General features: G+C 43.7%; 1 protein-coding gene across 4 annotated transcripts in view; it reads right to left on the minus strand.

Annotated features, from left to right (window-relative positions):
* Sntg2 (syntrophin gamma 2) overlaps nt 1-21,497 on the minus strand; it is a 199,956-nt gene that overhangs the window by 114,097 nt on the left and 64,362 nt on the right. For 2 of the 4 annotated variants that reach the window (XM_075982096.1, XM_075982095.1), the window contains exons 3-4: nt 17,634-17,690; nt 17,477-17,534 (exon numbers count right to left, since the gene is read on the minus strand). In XM_075982096.1, the coding sequence (XP_075838211.1) occupies nt 17,477-17,534; nt 17,634-17,690 (115 nt within the window). The remainder of the gene's footprint in view (nt 1-17,476; nt 17,535-17,633; nt 17,691-21,497) is intronic. The other 2 variants (XM_075982097.1, XM_075982098.1) reach the window with 1 other exon arrangement.

Here is a 21,497-nt window from a genome sequence, read left to right on the forward strand (position 1 = left end):
CATACACGTGCTTTCGTGTCTGCATATGTTTGTGCATGTGTGCCCAAATGTTTATGCTCTGATATGTGTGCAGATCAGTGTCAGTGTGATTGCAAGGGAACAGTAAAATAAGTGTGTGCTGTGTGCATGCTTGTAGGTAGGTGTGGAATGTGTTTTCATGTGCATGAATATGTCTGTACATGCCTGTGTGTGTCTGTCTATATTATGTGTGTGTTGTATGTGCATGAGTTTGTATGTATGTGTATGTGGGCATGAGTGCAAATGGGTGTTGGAAAATGTAAGATACCAGTGAGTTAAATGGATGACCAATTTTAAGTACCTTAAAGAGACTTGTGATGTGAGATACAAACACCACTCCCACTAACGATGAATTTGATTGATGTATGTGGAAAGTTGGTTCACACTTTTCATTAAGTCAACACAGACAATAAACAAGAAATTTCAGAAGCCATTCAGTATCTCCCTCTCCTCCACATGAATGTACTCAGATTGCTACCACTAAAGAGGGAAGGACTGTGTTATCAAGTTCAATGAAATCTCACACACATTTCCACTTGGCATCTCCCCCATCCCTGAAGAGATAATCCAACATGACTGAACTTATTTGCACTGTGTGAAACATTTTTCTTTCATATTTGATGAGAGGAAAGTCTGTATGTGAGTTTGAAGTTTTAAAGGTCTTTCATTAAATACTGGAAAAGAATAACTTTTTAAAATACTGGCATGCTCTTTAAACTACATGGACAGCTGGTTGTGGTGGCTCCTGCCTTTAATCCCAGCACTCATGAGACAGCAGGCAGGCAGATCTCCATCAGGTCAGCCTGGATTAAATGATAGCTAGAGGTACACCATGAGACCCTGTCTCAAAAATTCAACCAACCAACCAAAGAAACAAACCAATCAGAAAACACATAAAGATAATGACAATTGTCAAAGCTATTTCTATTCGTTAACAACATTAAATTACATTAAAAATGAAATAAACCTCCATATGTCTGAATCTTAAAGCAAGGATGTTCAGTAATCCACACGAGGCCCTCATCTCACCAAGGCTTACTACAGACAAGCTGCCACAACCATCCCTTGTTGCCACCAGGTCTCCCTTTGGTTCATTCCCGAGGCTCAAAATTCTCTTTCTCTCTGTCCTTAACTGCCTCTGTCACCATCCCCATTTCTTGCCATCTCAACCTCTCCATTTCTGTTTTTTTCTCATGTCTTTGCGTAGCCTTCATCTTCAGCTGTACCAGAGTGGGATGAGGCTCAATGAGAGTCATTGATCCTTTTGCACACAGGCGAGATCTAAGAGACCAGGTCTACAAGAGCATCAAAACCCCAAATCCATCAAAAGACATTGGGCACATAATGGTAAAGTATTTATAAACTGTAGGTGAGTTTCCAGGTAAGTCCTCATGTCAGAAACACATTGAGGAGGTCTTTGTGGTTCCTAGGATGGCCAGAAGCCACAAGCAGACACTGAGAGATGCCCTCAGGGAGAAGAGGCTCATGCGCAGTCATGCCCACATCTATATTCCTGTGCTGGGCCAGGCTTGCGCCTGCATCTCCATCTTCATCTGCACCATATGCTGTGCTATGCTTAGGGATGTTCCCTTCTGCCTTACTACATCCGCACCCCTGTGCTACACTGTGCTCATGCCCGCACCCCTTTTACATGAACAATGCCTACTTCCTGCCATGACATGTCAGTACCTTTATTCCTGAGACTCTTAATCTCAGGGTCATGGGTTCGTGCCCCACATTGGGCACTATTCTGTAGTCTGGAGGAGCGGGCTGCATCTGGCAGCCTGGCTAGCTTATCCCCCAATATAACCACACAGAAATTGTATTAATTAAATTACTGCCTGGCCCATTAGCTCAAGCCTCTTATTGACTAACTCTCACATCTTGATTAACCCATCTCCATTAATGTGTATTGCCACTTGACTGTGGCTTACCCGCATGAGTCTAACCAGCGTCCATCTTGGGAAGGGGAAGCGTGGCATCTGCCACACTTCCCTTCTTCCCAGCATTCTGTTCTGCCTACTCCTCCCACTTAAGGGCTGCCCTATCAAAATGCCAAGGCAGTTTCTTTATTCAACCAATGAAAGCAATACAAATACAGAAGGACCTCCTACACCAAGTACCTTTATTTCCATACTAAACTACTAAGCTAAGTCAAAAAAGCTTTCTCCTGCTATGGCATGGCCTATATCTATGCCCTGAGCTGCCTTTTCTGGATACAGTGTATTCTGTAACATGAGGGGGTTGGCTTGTTGGTGTTTTTGTTTTCCCATTAGGTCCCCACAACTGTTTAGCCCCAAAGAAAATCACACATAGGTCTCCATAAATTATAAGCTGATTGGCCCATTAGCTCTAGCCTCTTGCTGGCTAACTCTCACATCTTGATTAACCCATTTTTCTGATCTATGTTATCCATGTGGCTCTTTACCTTTTTTCAGTGGGGCAGATCACATCCTGCTGCTTCTGTGATCTGGGCAGGAGTGGGAGGAATCAACTTCCTCCTTCCCAGAATTCTCCTGCTCTCATTACAACATTTCTACTTCCTGTCTGGTTTTCCCATCTATACTTCCTACCTGGCCAATCAGCGTTTATTTAAAACATGACTGACACATTCCAGACAATTCTCCTGCAGTATTTTCCCAAGGACTGGAGAGTCATTAAATGACAACGGATTCTAGGTAAGACTAACTGTGCACCAAATCAATTCCTCTTAATGCATCTTGCATGGAATAAGGTTTGATTGGAAAGAAATCAGCTTTATTAAAATTTCTCAGGCCATGAGCTTTGCATGTCTGATATCTCCTGTTCTATATCAGCTTGCAAGTCACCAGAGCTTCCATCTGGGAGAAGCAGTCACTTCCTATATTCTCTGAAATGGACGGTGCTGTGTTCTGCAAGCTGTGCTGGGTTCGGATGCTCCATGCCAGCTGGGCAACAAGAGGATCGGTCCTAAGGAACTACTGCAAGCTTTGATTGCACACAGATCTCATGTTATAAATTACAAAGTAATGAAGTTAAAATGTCAGCAGCTACCTAGATAAATAGCAAAGCACTTGTATAAAATTTCCAAAGTCTTTGAGAACAAATGAATACCCTCAAAGAAAATGGGCAAATCTTTTTAAAGTAGAAGACAGTGGTACATGCCTGTTTATTGACTTGTGTCTTCAATGCCTCTCTCTTCTTGCCTTAAAAGGCAGTTCTTCTACCTCCACTGGGAGTTGAAGAAGTAGTGAAAGGAGATATTTGAAGAAGAGACAGAGGGACGTGAACGGTGCCTGCATGTCCTTCAGAAAGGAAATGAAGGCTGAAGCAGTCTTCCTTGCCACACTGTTTCTTTGTTGTTTGCTATTTTGTTCCATTCACAACAACATCTAGCTTTACTAGAACTACCACAACTTGAAATCACAGCAAACTAAGCTTTATTTCTGGAATGATCAAAGCTCTTACATATGCCCACACAAAAATAGTCATAAGACAATTTAGTTAAAATGTAATCTATAATTTCACTGAATGTCAAATGACTCTTGGTGCAAATTTACCTCTTACCAAATAATCCAATTTAAAAAACTGGATCTAAACAGAGAATTCTCAACAGAAGAATCTCAAATGACTGAAAGACACTTAAGGAGTTGTCAACATCTTTAGCCATCAGGGAAATGCAAATCAAAATGACTCTGAGATACCATCTTATGCCAGTCAGAAAATACCAATAGTTTATGCTGAGAGGATCGGAGTAAGAAGAACACTCCTGCATTGCTGTGGAAATCAGCATGACAATTTCTCAGACAATTGGGAATCAATCTACCTCAAGACCCAGTAATACCACTCTTGAGCATATACCCAAAGGATGCACTCTAATACCACAAGGACATTTGCTCAACTGTGCATTATTCATGATAGCCAGAACCTGGAAACAACATAGATGCCCCTCAAACAAAGAATAGATTTTTAAAAAAATGTAGTACATTTACACAATAGAGTACTACTCGGCGGTAAAAACCATGACATCTTGATTTGCAGGCAAACAGATGGAACTAGAAAAAGCAATCCTGAGTAAGGTAACCCAGATCCAGAAAAACATAAACAGTATGTACTCACTCAGAAGTGGATATTAGACATAAAGCAAAGGATAACCAGCCTATAGTCCATGACCCCAGAGAAGCTAGGTAGCAAGAACCCTTAGAGACATACATTGATCTTCTGGGCACAGAACATAGACAAGATCTCCTGATAAAAGTAGGAATGGGTAGGGGTGGGGGGAGAGAAGGGAGAGTAGAAAGGGAGGGGAAGGGGGAAATAGGAGGAGGGAGGAGAACATGAGGAAACAGGATAGTCAAGATGGGGGAAGGACGAAGAGGGAGAGTACGGAAAGATTGAGGGAGCCATTAAGGGGCTAGTGAGAAACCCGGCATCAGGGAAATTCCCAGGAATCCACAAGGATGACCCCAGCTAAGACCCTAAGCAATAGCAGAAAGGGTGCTTGAACTGGCCTTGCCCTATAATCAGATTGATGACTACCTTAATTGTCATAATGGAACCTTCATCTGGCAACTGATAGAAGCAGATGCAGAGATCCACAGTTAAGCATTGGGCAGAGCTCCCGAGTCCAGTTGAAGAGAGGGAGGAGCGATAATATGAGCAAAAGGGTCAAGACCGTGATGGGGATACCCACAGAAACAACTGACCCACGCTAGTGGGAGCTCGCTGACTCCAGACTGACAATGGGGGAACCTGCATAGAACTGATCTAGGCCCTCTGAATGTGGGTGACAGTTGCATGACTTAGGCAGTCTGTGGGGCCACTGACCATGAGACCAGGATTTATCCCTAGTGCTTGAACTGGGCTTTTGAAGCCCAATTTCTTTGGAGGGATACCTTGCTCAGTCCAGATATAGGGGGAAGGGTCTTGGTCCTGCCTCAAATGGATGTGCTAGACTTTGTTGACTCCCTATGGGAAGAAAGCTTTACCCTCTCTGAAGGGTGGGTGGGGGTGGGAGAAAAGTGGGAGGAGGGGAGGGAGTGGAAACTGGGATTGGTGTGTAAAATGAAATGATTGTTTTAAAAATAAATAAGTTAAAAATTTTTAAAAAGAAATGTAACGCACTCACGCCCCCTCTTTGCATGCATATGACAAACACTTATGCCTCACAGAGGCGACAGATAACATCAGAGCCACCGAGCCCCAAACAAAAGCAGAACTATTTTTTTCTTAAATGTAAATTTTCTATGAAAAATAAAAAAACAGGGTAATATTAAAGTTTGATTCTGTTAAAAGTAAACAACAAATGATATATTGGCATTGGGAATCTGCTAAAATAATCAGTTCTCCTTGAATCTTTTACATTTGTAGAATAAAGGCTGGAGCGCCATCCCTGAGGTGACCCAGGCTTTGAAACACGAAAGCAGCTCCACCACGCTGAACACTCAATTATCTCTGGTGACTTTAAAATACCATTTTCTCTCAGAAGAAGCCTGTACAAAGCATCCTCTTTTTCATGTGCCCTCCCCCAGAGTCTCAGGCAGGCCAATCCCAATTTCTAACCCTGAGCTGCCTTCCCAGCCCCTGATTGTATGATACAAACACGAGTGTCTGTCTGTGGGCACGTGTGAGCACACGTGAGCACACCAGAGCGCGTGTGAGTGTCGCAGAGCCTGCCTTATCAATTCCTGCTGTTCTCACCTCGGGCTTCTGCGGCTTTCACTGACATTTTGTTCCAAGGCTGCCACGGTAATAAAATGTTCATGCATGTTCATTGTTCTGGTGAATTGACGAAGGCACTACATCTGCCGAGGAAGCCTTTCCTGTTGCGTGGCTTTCACTAACTGCCTCACCAACAGAAACCAGTTACGCCTGCCATCACCTACTCCAGCTGATCCCTACAGTTCCAACCCTCCCAACGCCTCCTGTCCAGTTACATAGGACTAGGGTGAGCAGTCAGTCATAACAGTTCTCATTTAGTCATAAATAACCCTGGCTCAAAAAATATCAACTAAGATGGAAAAGGATGTCACTGCCATCAGAGATGGGGATAAGGAGGGCCAAGTGGCCTCCTGTTGGGAAGATGGCTCACTACTACCCACTTCAAGGAACGCACCATAACAGTTCAATAGCCAGACTCAGTTCATTTCCCAAATACTGCCTTTATTAAGTCTCTAGGCCTTTCTAGAAAGGTGTAATTTACCTATAACGGGGCCATCTTCACTCTCATAGTTTAAGGGCTACACTTTGAAGCATGATACAACCTACACTTACATGGTGATTTCTGTCTCCCAGGAGGCTTCCAGAAGCATAAGCCAAGGATCCAATTGGGTGACTTTAAGAGCAGAAAAAGATCACCCCAAACTCCATACCTGGGGATCTGTGCAGGTCCTGGACAGGCTCTAAGAGGTTCAAATATCACGTGCTTGGGAAATCTGTGTGGGTCCTGACTAGGCATAACAAGGTTCCAGGACACTGGGCTGGGCATCTGTGTGGGTCCTGACTAGGCATGAGCAGGCTCGAGGACACTGGGCTGGGCATCTGTGAGGGTCCTGTGTAGGCACCCAAGTATCTATCTAACCACCAGCGGCATCCTCCAAGCCTGCAATCTGGTTCTGACACTAATTAACAACAGCTGATGGTGTTCCTGCTCACCTTCCTTCAGTTTTGCCTCAACTCAGCCACTGGAAATGAAAATTCCTACACAGAACTGAAATTAAATCTGCAAGAGATTATGTGTGCTTCGGAGCTCTTGAAACAGCTCAAGATTCTTTGGGGGGTTTTTACATTTCTCATTCAGCTCTGCAGTCAATTTCATTATCCTTGTGAAGTTCTATTTACTCTGATAGCTTTAAAAGTGAATCTTTTCTTGAGGTTTTAACAGTGAAGGAAAGTTGATCTATTCTCCCTTTGAGTTGTGACCCAATTCAGGGGTGCAACCAGAGCTTCCTTTCTGTAGGTCTAAGAACAGGCTAACCTGAGACCAGAACAAAGCTTATTTGGCACAGTAAACCATGAAGGAAAAAAAAGTTAACATAAAAACTCCAAATTTGACTCCCCGTCCATCTTGCCAGGCAAAAGATGTTCCCTGTAATCTACTCTGGCAAGCACATCCTGACAAACATCCACACAGAGAAGATAGTAACTGTCTTTCCCAGTGGCCCTGAATGTCCACATTTTAAACTTCAAGAGCAATTTCCTTATAGCCTCAAAATGAAGGAAGAGTGATACCCTCTGAAGGGACAGCCTCGCACTTCAGAAGCAAAGGGCCAGAGATGGAGCAGCCTCCAACCCAGATGTAGGCAGTAACCATGATGGACACTCCAGGGCACGAATAGTGGCGTACAGACACATCCATGAAAATATAGATTATTGCTATTGAATCTAATGATATTCCATACTTAAATGGAAGTGTGGAAATCAGAGTAGTATAAGGGCTAAGGGAAAATGTTCGGTATTAGATTAAGCAATATAGATGAAAATATCAAATAGGAAAAAAACTAATGGCAAAAATGTGTCATGGAGGTATATGGTAGGACTCTGATGCCAGGTGACAGTTGTGGGGAAAGTTAGAATCTATCTATCTATCTATCTATCTATCTATCTATCTATCTATCTATCTATCTATCTACCTACCTACCTATCTACCTATCTACCTATTAACTATCATCCATCTGTCATCTATTCACCTGTTAATCTACATCTATTATATATCATCTATATATCTATGATCTATCAATCTGCTATCATTTATCATTTATCTCTCTCTCATCAACCAACCAATATTTGCCTGTCTGTCTGTCTATCTGTCTATCTATCTATCTATCTATCTATCTATCTATCTATATATCTATCTATCATCTGTCTGTCTATCCATTTGTCACCACCACCAAGGTAGATGTCCTGAGAGAATACAGGTGTGACTGGAGAGGGGCGGGGTTGGCACCAATGATACAAACAGGGTCTCTGAAGCTCAGCCAGCTATTTCCACTCATATAGCAAACAAAGATCATTTTATATGGGCAGGGTGTGACAGGGCCACATGGCAGAGTTAAGATCAAAGAAGATAAAGATAAGCAGAAAATTCACACCCCCAGTGTTAGCATCTCATTCACACAGAACAGCCCCGTTCTAATAAAGCTTACACATGCCCTTCACAGGTAGGTGTTCAGCCTGCGCCACTGGGGAAAGAGGGCATTTAGTGCTTTTCTTCTCAGTGTGACCCAGGTTCCCAGGCAGTCATCCTGATGAGCATGAAGCCCTGAATCCTGAACAGACGGCTTTTGTCGAATTCATTGCAGGGGCATCTCTAGATGGAAAAGCAAGTGTCCACGTTTGAATGCCCCAGGGTCTCAGCCTGACATCACAAGAAGCTGGCGGGGTTCCCTCTTGTGACATGATATTACCACTTTGCAGGGTGACAGCCACGTGCCCTGCTCAGTTCTAAGTGACTGATCGTTGCTATTCTGCAGTCGCTCTATTAGGAGAAATGAGAAAGCCTTCTTCCCATAGATGCTAACACAAATCCATCCTCAGCTTTAAGTCCTGTCAGGCGTTCACTGCTGCCTGTCTACTGCAGCCCTCTGCTCAGGATTCAAGCAGCGAGGTGAGAAAACACAGGCAGGGCATGCTACTCTTCAGAGCCATAGGCTGGTAAGAACAGCGATGCACCTATCAAAGGGAGGTGAGGCTTTGCCATGCCAACCACTCCTAGAAGACACAACAGGTCTGAAGAACTTCTGCAAGCCAGCGTAGCCACCAGGAACCCAACCCACAGCTCCCCAGACAAGTGTGGGAGATAGGTGTTGTGGCTGTTACTGAAGAAGAAATTTGGGTTCTTCAACTCAATTATTTTCTACAATGAGGACATGGAATCAAAATAGGTCACTGTCTTCCTCAAAACACAGGTGAGTTCTCAGCGTGTCTTCCCAAGGACAGGCAGGTTCTAACTAGCCCTGTAGAGATCACTTTGGCATCTGACAGAGGCCAGCACACCTCACATGAGAATCACAGGCCAACCAAATATACTGCATACTGCGATTGAAGAGCTATATAAAGTCCCATCATGTTAAATTTATGTTCTTATAATTATATTTTTGAGGCCTTTTAACAAAATACGTATTTGAAATGAACATTTATGTATATAAATGCATGTATATGGAAAGATCAAAACTAAAATGTATATATGTATACCTATACACAAAGATACTGAAAATATTAGATAAATAGTTGAGAAGGAAGTAGATTAATGGGCAGAAAGAGGGTGGGAAGATAAACAGAGACATAGTTTGAGAGACTAGAGACAACATGATGACAGACAGACAGGTTTTCAGTGACTCAACACAGCTTTCTTCACTATGCCCATGAGCTTCCCAGCCTAAGGATCTTGCGCTGTCCAACTCTGTGTCCCAATAGCTAGCAAGATGGTAGACACTCATGGTGGATCTCATGAACACAGAAAAAAGGAAAGGAGGGTGGGCAGGGAGGAGAACTCATGAGATTCCTGCAGTCTGCCCTGGCCCGTGTGTCCTTTGCTGTTTCTGCTCACTGTTCTTCTTTGTGCTATTAAAAACCTCACCAACTCCCATGCCAGATTTGATATTCCTATATGTCAGTGGTTCTCAACCTTCTTAATGTTGTGACCCTTTAGTGCAATTCCTCTGTAACAACCCCAAGCATAAAGTTATTTTCATTGTTACTTCCTAACTGTGATTTTGCTACTACTGCGAATCATAATGTAAACATTCAGTCTTAGGCAATCCCTGTGAAAGGGTTGTTCCACTCTCCAAAGGGGTCATGACCCACAGGTAGATAACCACTGCTATATGGAGTATGTGCTATCTTGTTTCCTATATGGAAGAGAGTAGGATCATGACAGGCACGGCAGTTTCTGAGGACCTTTATTTCTAGAGATTTATTGCAAGAAGATGCTGTTGCCTTACAATCTGAGCAAGGAAAAGTTTACAATTCTCTTTCTAATGTTTTCATTCTAGTTAGCAACAACTTGTAACTACAATTAATAAATAGGGTGTTGACACATCTTTATTTACCACTACACACTTTAACTATGATCCATAGTGCAGTAACGTGAAAGACACTCAAAGAGCATTCCCTATCTCAGTGTGTCAGCCCTTCTGCTTGTCTCCTATTTAATTGTGTATCCCCAGCTTCCAGATCTGGTTCTCAGATAGCTTCCCATAAGTCTCCAGTCAAAGACAAAGACCCCTTGCCTACTACTGAGCCATATTCTGAGGAAGGTAAGCTCGACACCTGCTCCCCTGTTCTCTTCTAATCTAGGCACAGCGCAAAACCACACCACGTTGTGAATCTTCCAAGTGCTGCAAAAAGACCAAAAAAGATCAGAGAGTAGAATAGCTTGAAAGATTGGGAATGAAGTAGATTATCTCTCAAAATGGGGAGAGTCACCAATGAACACAAGCACAAAAAAGATGACTCAGTTATATATAGGGGACACTGAAATATACGGGACAAAGGTGTTCAGGTATCTGAGAGAGCCTAGCTGAATGGCCAGAGCAGGAGAATTTGGATTGTAGAACTGGAAGGGATGGGTATAAGTCAGGTCAGTCCCTATATACTTATACACCGGCTACCATGTTCTCCATACTCAGTGTCAGAATATTCTTGAAAGGAAAATAGATCCTAAAGCTCATGGTGGGAAGAAAGCTCTCACAGGAACTCATGGCAAATGCATTGTCTCAACTCCTCAGAGGGAGAATTTGGGCTCCAACTCTAATCATAGAGGCAGAACGGAAAGAATATGGTAGGTTTCCCTCCCAGAAGATGGAAGTGGAGTTGCTTGGTGATTACCCACATTTCCCTCTTAGACCTGGAACGAAGACCTGCCATCTTCCAATAGAGTTACCCTACTGATGCATGAGACAAAATCCTGAAGGAAACCGCACAAGCTAAATGCAGGCACATGCATGCCAGCATTATCATGTGCATCCCATGTTCTCTTTGGTTGAAAAAGCAAACCTTCTTTCTTCAAAACCCTGGAGACAGAGCATATTTTACCACCAACCACTTCCCTACTAGATTAACTAAGTACTTGTACAAAGCGTACACCCAGAGCCACAAGCACAGAGGATAGAGCCTAAAAGTCTGGGCTCGAGCTGCATGAACAAAGGTCTTTACCGTTTTTCTTTTTAGCAAATGTTCATCATAGGAAAAACTCAAACTTTAGTGTAATGTATACACATTGAAAGTCTTTTGATTGACTAATGAAGTGTAAATATAAAAATGTTTGAGATAAGCGATTGTCTTAGCTGCTTTTCTATGACGAAGACAATGTTTAATCTGGGGCTCACAGTTCCAGAGTCTTAGAATCTGTCATCATCATGGTGGAGAGCATGGTAGAAAGGAACAGGTGGCAGGAAGGCAATGGCACTAAAGCAGCAGCCTAAGGCAGACAGAAAGCTAACTGGGAATGGTATGAAACTTCAAAATCTGTCCCTAGTGACATGCCTCCTCCAATAAGGCCACACCTCCTAATCCTTCATAAACAGTTCTATTAACTGTGGATTAAACACTCAAGTATATACGAGTCTGATTCAGACTATCACAGGGATCTAGTTAGAAACTGACTTGAGATAATCCATAAAATTCTGTGTTCAATGAAACAACCAACAATGAGAATAATCTATAGTAGGAATAATTTTGCTCTTATAACCAAGTTCATTTGAAATGTTGCTTCAAGCTTCTTTCCCATTGTCACTGCAAGCTCAGTATCACCCAGCCTTATGCAACAGCCACCCAGAGCAGGAGTAATACAAAGAATGTTCAGGAGTAAGCAAAAAAGCAGCAGAGACACTCTGACTCTGTGGTACCAACCTCAGAGTGTTGTAAAAAATGGGGGTGGAGGCAAGGGCCTGGAAGTGCCCTGTTCCTGCTGCTGCTGTCTATCATTAGGAAAACTCTTCCAGATGTCTGTCTCAGTGTCCTCCTCTGAAATATGGGGATGATCCCATCAAGAACTCATGGATCCTTAGAGGCTACACAATGATATGTGGAACACAAAAGTTCCAGCTCCGATGTATTGTGTTTTTCTTCTCCCTTTGTAATGTAGTCTACAAAAGCAAAACCATCTTTCTCCACAACTCCCATCACCAAAGTCTGTGCTTGTTATAAGGAAATGTTAAAAGGAAAGAAAGGAAGGAAGGAAGGAAGGGGGAGGAAGAAAGGAATGACAGGGGACTGCAATTATAGCAGTCATGGATGTTTTGCCTATTTGATGGAGTTTTGCAGTTACCAAATGAATAAGTTGCAGACATGTATAAAATTGATTTGAAGTAGGTGAAGAATCAAAGGAACTGAAATTTATGATGAAGTTTTAATGCTCTTAAATTATTTTCAAGATGTCTTTAATAAAATATGTGATGACAAATCTCCCCATCATGATGTCAAACATCACACCATGAATTAAAAAGGATCTGGAGACCAAGATGCACAGCTGAGCATCTGGTTTGTCGACAGTGTCAGGATCATCTGGTCCCTGAGCCATAAGAGGGACAGACCTGTAGGACTCTGAACCTTTGAGATCACAGGGCCAGGGTTGTCGTCATCTGAACCCTTGGGTGGATTTAAGTGTGTGGTGTAAATTCTACGACACCATGGCATTCCTGGGTGATGCCATTAGGATCTGCAAGCTGGTCAACTCACTAACTTACCTCCATGCTCCACAGCTGAGGAGACACGAAAGATCACTTCCCAAAGGATGGGAAAGCCAGACCTGAGACAGCACCGTCTTTCCCTCTCAACTTTCGCCTTCCCTTTTAGCACTGTTCTCAGCATCATCTCTAACCACTTGTGTCCTTCAGGAGTTCCCTTCTCCATCGATTCAAGTTAGATCCTCTTTTCTCCATTGTGTCCTCGGAACCCATGCGCATACACTTCTCTGCACAGATCACAGAATATTGTTTTCCTGTCCCTGCTGTCACCTAACTCCACAGGGCTGGTAGGTCACTTTATCAAGGTCATTGCCACTCCCCTCTTTCCAAAGGTGATGAACCAGTAGGCAGCGCTCAGTCTCTGCCCTCTTGCTACCACCGCTCACCATCAGCAGCCTGACACTTAAGCTACAAAGGGCATCTGAACTCTGCCCATTCACTCTTGAGCTCAGCAGAGCACTTCTGTGTCATTCATCCGGGTCTCTTTATCCTGCAAGGTGACCTGAATGGCTGCACCTGCACTTCCAGGATGTCCTTTCCTGAGAGTGACATTTAAAGTGCAAAATACCCTTACCCCTGGACTTTTCAAAAGTGGCTCCTCTTAATCATAAAATGACACCATCACCTATACAGCAAAAACAGTTTAAAAAAACAGCCATGTTTTCTTATTCAATCATCCTTAATATCTTACACATGGCATGTGGTCCCTGTTTTCTGAGTGTGTGTGGTGGGAGCTTTCACTGTCAGCCTGTCCTGCAACAGACAACTTCAGTCTCCTCACTGAATGCCCCAGAGAGCTATTTGTTGAAGAACGTTGGACAAATTCTTAGATACATAAGAGATTTTTCTTCTTTGATCCAACAGGCTACATCAGTCTTGTTCCTAAGAGTAAGACAGAAGGAATAGCCTGAGGGCCAGCTGAGGTGGTCAGAGAGTGGGAGCATAGAATGCCCTGCTTATGCAGGCCTTTTTCTTGGGGATGCTGCAATACCTATCCAACTCACAGTGAACATCTTGGAGTATCCTTGAATACAGGCAGTTTCTCTTGGAATAAGCAGGTATTCCCAACTCCAAGGTCTTATTCTTGTTTCTGATCTTCCTGCCCAGTTCCTAGACTGTCTGAAGACTCCATACTTAATTGGCTAACAGTGTGTGCTCTTTATGTCCACATCTGGGTGAGAAATGCAGGCTTCGTTTCTCAAGCCTGGGAATAGTCAAATGTCGGATGATTTCATGCATTAGTGATGAGTGTACCTGCTGTGGTAAGGTCCATCCTCCAGAGCTCCTGCAATGTTGGGCATTAAGTATTATACTCTATTCACCCACCATATTCTTCATGTAAAGGCATAGCCCTCTGTTAGCCTCGTATAGATGATGTGGGATTTCCCTTATGTATGCTGTGATTAACATTAATGAGTAAAGAAACTGCTTTGGATCTATAGTAGGGCAGAACTTTGCTGCAGGAAGGTGTATAGCTAACAACTACCCACCTACTGGGGCATGGCCTCATAGACTATTTACCTGGATGCGGAAGCGTGTCTGGCCCTCTTCTTCTCTGCCTTTCCCCCTGGACCCCGGTTTTGCTGATACAGTTTGTTAGGATCTCATCTTTATCCATCATTCATGCAGAGAATCCTGATTTGTGATTTGTAAGTTTTATCTATTAATAATACCTGTATATTTCTTAGTTTTGAGCTAGTGTGGGATTCCTTTTTTTTTTTAAATATTTATTTATTTATTATGTATACAATATTCTGTCTGTATGCCTGAAGGCCAGAAGAGGGCGCCAGACCTCTTTACAGATGGTTGTGAGCCACCATGTGGTTGCTGGGAATTGAACTCAGGACCTTTGGAAGAGCAGGCAATGCTCTTAACCACTGAGCCATCTCTCCAGCCCCGGGATTCCTTTTATTAAGCGCCAGATCTCTATGCATTCAGAACATAGGTAGGCAGGAAAAACTCAACTGAATGCTGGGAGGGAGAAGGGTGGAGTCAGAGAGATGCCATGGAGCCGCCACTAGAATCAGACATGCTGAAACTTTGCTGGTAAGCCACTGCCACACTGTGATACACAAATTAATGGAGATGGGTTAAATTAATATGGAAGAGTTAGTCAATAAGAAGCTAGAGCTAATGGGCCAAGCAGTGATTTAATTCTGTGTGATTGTTCCTGGTCTAAGTTAGCCAGGTGGCAGGGAACCAACAAGCAGCCTCCCTTCTCCAACAATATAGAGACTCAGGGTGAGCCAGCCCTCCTCTGTTTATGACTCTGAGACCATGTTATACATTAAGATATGAGCAAGTGAGAACAAGCCCTAATCCTAACTGTAACCGCTTACATTTCCTTCACACATTTTATGCATGAAACTACAGATTATCTGATGCAGAAGATTAGCATAATGAAGACATGAAGAGTGTCTCCGAATCACTCCTGTAAGAAAGGGACTGAGGCCAGCTAACACAATCAACACACTCTCTGGATTGGATGTCAGTGGTGGACGATAGATGGATATCAAGCCTGACTGGACTGGAGTTACATGAGAGGCTTCCAAGGAGCTGAAGAAAAGCATTCCCTCAAAGCACTCTGACAGCATGTCCTCACGCCAGGCAGCTCTGTCGGCAATCTTCTAAGTCCTGGGTCCTCTGACCACATACATTTGATTAGGGTAAGCAGGCAGAGGTGATTTCAACAAGTTCACACAGGGTGCCCTTCTCAAAACCAGTCTCACTCCCACTTCTGTCTGCACCAAGGTTTTCTCTCTCAGCTGAGCATGGAATTTCTCACTGACTTCTCTGCTGTTTAGCCTCGTTCCTTTCTGAAGCATTTCCTATCCACAAGTTTAAAAAAATAAGAAATGCACCAATGAAAAAGATCTGATAATGTTTACGAAGATGACCTCCAGAGACAGAAATGCCCACGAATAGTCTTCCTTCAATTATTAATCAGCCACGAAGAGGGCTGCCAGGGGCACAGAAGTAATTAAACACAGCTAACACACAAGGGAATTGATTTATTCCTTACTTATAGAATTTCACTTTCGATGCACCAGAGTCTCTGCTTCTGTAAAGCATGTCAGCTCCACAGTTAGCTCTGATAAACAACACCAAGCCTGTAGTCTGATTTAAGCACAGCATTTGTTTCTAAATGCTTTTTTAAAAATCTCAAAAAGAATTAGTATTTGATTCCGAGAACTATATAGGTCTTTCACTTTCCTCTTTGCCAAGGTTAGAGCTCAGCTCATATCTTCGGATCAAATGAAATCCTTGGTGCCACCAAGGGGTGGGGGATGGGATAAGTGTGTGTGTGTGTGTGTGTGTGTGTGTGTGTGTGTGTGTGTAGTAAGACGCATACTTCCATTTTTTCTATCAAGACCTTGAGGCAGTGTCTTCCTGCCTCTGGGAAGTGGGCACAGAAAGCTGCACCCCTAGGCTTATTGGATCTCAATCCTAACTAGATATGCTATCTGCTACAAGCAGGGTTTGCCACTGCGCTCAGAAAGGAGAAAAATGTCTCCAGGCATTGACTTTTAAACGTCCTAGACGATGACAAATTCTCATGTAGATTCCAATTTCACAATAAACTATGTGGACACTTCTCTCCTTCCCAAAAATTTATCCAAAGGTGTCATGGGGCTCCACAATCTCTCTGGAAATCTGCCTCTCATTTGAACTGTCTCTGCAACACAATTTCATGCTGCCTGTGACCTTTGTCAGTGGCCTGGATGGATCTATGGCACGGGCTTTCTGACACCTCCTGCCATTAGGGCATTCAGAGCAGCTCAGACCCAGGCAAACTGGACCAGACTAACTCTGGTACTTTGTCTGGTACGGTCAGACGAAATGGATGAGATGGCTTTGACAGACAGTTCAAGCTCGTTCTCCCCTCCGCATCCCTTTGTTTCCAACAGGAGCAGACTCAGAACCACAGGTGTCCGTGGTGACTGCCACCCCCAGTTATGGTCTCAGTTCGAGGTGAGCGAGCTCACCAAACTGACCCCACTTCCGGGTCCTGTCTTTCATCCTTTTTAATTTGAGGCCCTAGGATGCTTGTTAACCTTCCCTCCACCCTGGAAAAACAGACTGCAGGGGACTGCCCATATTAACCCCAGCACGCTGGCCTGTGGAGATTGAGATTCCCAGGCAGAGGCTGGGCTGGGATGGCAAAGCTGGAGGAAGGGCAGAGGAAATAGCCTGTTTGCTGAGAATTACCTGCCCCATCAGGAAGTCCCACCCTCACCTGTATGCACATATCCTGTCAGAGACAAGAGTTCTGCCATTCCTAACCATAGCTGGGGCTCCTCTCACAGCCTGACGTACAGCTAACAACATGATGCCCATGTGCCCTGGTTCCAAGCGGTGGATTTTCGTTTCCCTCCTGGGTCATTCTTGAGCATGTCTGGAGCTCTACAATGGGTAAGTTACTTTCATGCCCACAGACTCTTTCTAAATGCCAGTGGACATGACAGGGTATCATCTACATTTAAGTCTCCTCATGCTTAAGCCAATGGTAAGATACTCATTGCTCAGACTTGAAGCAGTAAGTGTTCTCTGTGGTACATGGACACATCACACAAGAAACAGTCTTGTATGGGCTGACAGGGTCAGGAGAAATGGAGAGGGGAAGCCAGCACATATCAGGGGACCAGACTCATTCTCTAAAACAACACATAGCCGCCATAGTGACGTTTAACTTAAAGCATGCAGCCAAAATAACTGTGTGCTCATTTTATCACTTCAAAAGCCATTTTCTCATAGTAGTCATTGGTCATGCCCGTCACCAGGGCCAGTCTTACCTGCTTGGTCTTTGAATATTTTGGATATGACGACAGGGACACCATGCTCTGCTCCCCCCTAGATGGCAGAGACAGGAGAAGGAAACAGTTATCAGGACTGACACTGAAGGCTTTGGGGCCTGATGTGCCGGGGGCGGGGGAGGAAACAAGCTCATACCTTGATGCTTAGGCCCAGGCCACCCACAGGCTGTCTCCGGACTGTAACAGTTCTGTGCTTTAGAAAATGTTAGGAAAAACACAAGTTTAGGTTACAATGCATTACCAGAGAATGAACAAAAGAAAAGAGAATGAACATATAACTTCCTAATTAAAACTCAAGCAATTTTTAAAATAAAATCTAATTTATCACTCTCCGACCCCTGCAGCAGCACCACCATAGCCAACCTCAACTGGTGGTCTTCCTACAGGAAAAAAGGCTGCTGGTAAAATCAGGTCCTGTTGAAGGCATTGCTACAGAGCTGGCTAGCTTGTTGTCTCGTCCTCACGTTGCTCTGACAACAGAGCCTCAGGTGGACAAGGGCCATGTCCATTCTCCAAGTATAGAAGCTGGCTCCCTTTTAACTTGGTCTCCTCCTGCCATCAGCAGAAGGGAGATCCTCAGCACGCATGCCTGTGGTTTCCCTGCGTTTCGTCTCTGCCGTCACCAGCGTGCATTCTGGAGGAATCAGTTTTTTCATAACCCCTAAATACAGATGGCTGATAACAATTAAATCAATATGATGATAGAAGCTAAAAACATAACACGCCCATAACTGGCAAGACTCAGAATCTTGTCTCTTTCATATGAAAGCATGGTCTTTCATCTTGCTGGGTTCTAAATACAATGGAAAGTTTTCCACAGGGACACAAGATGCAGGAATCATGCTGGGAAGGACAGGGAGATGACTGGAGTACAATAATAAGCAAAGAAAAGCTTTTCTTTTCCCTCGAAACACTATAAACACCATAAACACCATAAACACCATACTTTAACTAAAGAGTAATAGTGTTCAGAATGAAGGGCTCCAAAGAATGTTTGAAAAGCAAGGGCAGAGGCTGAGGACGATGGCAGGACACCCAGGGACCCCGCTTCTTTCTGGGACTTGGGTACCAAAATAATACAGATAGAAACAGCAGGCTGGTAGGAAAAGCTGCTGTGGTCCTTGGCGTGTGTGGTGTCTTCCACAGACCGCCATTTCAACCTGGAGATATGCTCTTAGGAAGGAGTATGTCGGTTATACTAAGTTTTAACTGGTTGTGGCAGCAAATGCCTGTGCTTCTAAGAGAGCTTCCCAGAAGAGCAGGACATGGAGGTCTGAATCCATCACTCCCCAACAAAGCTGATGCCTTAAACACATCATTATACTCAGGTGAAGAAACTAAAAAAAAAAATGAGAGAAAATAAACATACTACAGGGTCCATGGGTGAACACCCTGCTTAGCCTTGTAAGTAGAAGCATTATATTTTATGCATAGATCATATGTCTAAGTAATAAACCATTTTTAAAAACACACATGGAAAGAGGCACAGTTTAGAGACTATAGTGTGAGAACAGCCATTTTCATGTTCCTCATCTAGGCCACACTCAAGTGTACCTGGCTCTGTTTGCAGACACATTGTCACTCTTTATCTGAGGGACAAAGAGAGTTGCCATTCACAGGTCAGCAAGAGGGAGCAGCAGAGAGCAGCAGCATGCAGTTTAAGTCACATTCATCACAGCATTCATCACCACATCCAGGATCTCAAAACAAGCCGAGTATCTAAGGATGAATGAGCTGATTGAGATTCCACAGTGGGATACCAGTCAACCCTGAACAGGAGGGGAAGATACTTATCTGTCACCCCACATATGAACTGCAGAAGATTATTAATATACTGTGACAATTCAGGCACAAAGAAGAATATAGCGTGATGTCATCTCTCTGTTGGGTACCCGAGTTACAAGGTGCACATGTAACAACATTGGCCAGAGGCAAAAGGTGTGAGTTACATGATTGGTAATTTGTAGCTGGGTGTGCTGGTCCATGTCTGAAATTCTAGCACCTAGAAGATAGGGGCAGGAGGATCAGAAGTTCATGTCTATCTGTTGGTTACATGGGAGTTTGAGGGCAGCCTGAGACACAGGAGACTGCCTTAAGAAAATACAAACAAAAAGGTTTAAGTTCTGGGACTCTGACTTCAAGATGAGGATGATGGTTCACAATATTGTACTGTGTAGTTGAAGTTTGCTTGGAGGGTAAATCTCACACTCTAGTATCCCTGAGACCTCCACACACATGCAAACAATGTAAATACACACACACACACACACACACACACACAATAACTTTAGTTAGAGCAATCATTTCTATACTTAAATCAAATAGTCATGTTTATAAATCCAATCATCATACTCTACTGCTAGATACATGTGATTTTATTTGTCATTTATATCTTAATAGACTTGATAAAAGTCAAACTCTGCTGTAGGGACAGAAGATCTCCTATTTGGAAAAGAGCCTTTGGTAGGGTTTGTATTGGAATGCAACATTACGATGGAACTTGGGAGGCATATTTTAGTTTGTAGTTCCAATATCATAGTTCATCAGCCAGGGAAGTCAGGATCCTAGAGGCACAGATCTGAACACAAGTTTGAAGCTGTAACAAACTCTAGTCTGGAAGTTAAGAAGTGAGGGTTAGAGTGGGTAAAAAACATCCCACAGGAATGTGAAGGAGAATACAATAGGAGAGCTGCTTCTCGCACTTCAAAGCCACCTTTGTGCTTGATGAAAAGATGCATAAAGGTAAGAATTATCTATGCCGGAGAAGACATATTTCTAGTCAGGAGGAAAGGTGGAGAGAGCCAAGCATAGTTGAAGTGAGACCATAGCCAAGGTGTGAGTACCAGCTAATCTTTAGGGCAATGTGCTGGGCTGAATCCTAAATGCAATCTCTTCTAAAAGTCATTTCATAATCCATCGTGGGAGGGGCATGAAACAAAATCTGAGAATTCAGTGAATTGCCCTTCGGAACATATCTACTACCCAGAAACCATCATCAGTTCTCCATCTGTTCCTTAATTAGTGAGTGAGGGTCTGTGTGTAGAAAAGGGGGTGCCCATTTGAAGGAGAATGTCCAGACTACACATTGCCAGGGGTCAATCACCTCACCCATATTCAACTCCTTGCCCAGCTCTGAATGCTATGGCCTTGACTCTGATGGGTGGCTCTCTACATACAACAGATTCTGCCTTGATATTTCTCCTGACCACAATGATGAATTCCCCAGTGACTTGATCATGTCCTCTAAGTGACTCGATCCACCAGACTTGCTGCATGGGCTATGTGAAGGCCACTTCGTTCCAAACCATGCCCTAGTTAAATGAAAGTCAACAAAGGACACTTGGTGGTTGTTCTGGCTTTTTAGATAGACTCTTACTATGCGCCCCTGACTAGCTTTGAACTTGTTATGTAGCTCAGGTTAGCCTCAGACTCACAGAGATACATGACTTCTTCTGCCTCCCACGTGCTGGGATTAAAGATATGTGATATCACTTTTTGAATTCAGTTCCTATCCAGAAGTATCCACGCTAAAAAATGTGCAGAGATAGGCAGACCCGCTGGGCAGCCAGCCTAACCAAACTGAGGAGCTCTGGGTTCAGTGAGGAATTCTGTATCACAAGATAAGGAGAGAAACAGAGGAGGACCTGATGACAACCTCTGGCCTCCACACAATATACAAATGAGTACACCATACACATTACACGCATGCACACGCACACAATGGCCTCACCTTGCCCCACTCCCACATACACACACATGTATGTACCATACCTCTCTCACTCCTACATGCAACATTAAAAAGCCACCGTGGAGAAGGCATAGGCTAGAACTACCAAACGAGCATTTAACCCTGTGACGTCATCAGCCAGGCCTGGGGGATAGATGTTAGATGTCTTGCAGCATACCAACTTCTCACAGGACCTTCCTGGACAGTGGTGTTTGCAGGGCTCTTCGGAAGCTCCCGGACCTGGCTTGGCTTGAGCCATGCCCTGGAAGCAGG

Source organism: Microtus pennsylvanicus, chromosome 8, assembly GCF_037038515.1.
Source record: "Microtus pennsylvanicus isolate mMicPen1 chromosome 8, mMicPen1.hap1, whole genome shotgun sequence".
Taxonomy (NCBI): Eukaryota; Metazoa; Chordata; class Mammalia; order Rodentia; family Cricetidae; genus Microtus; species Microtus pennsylvanicus.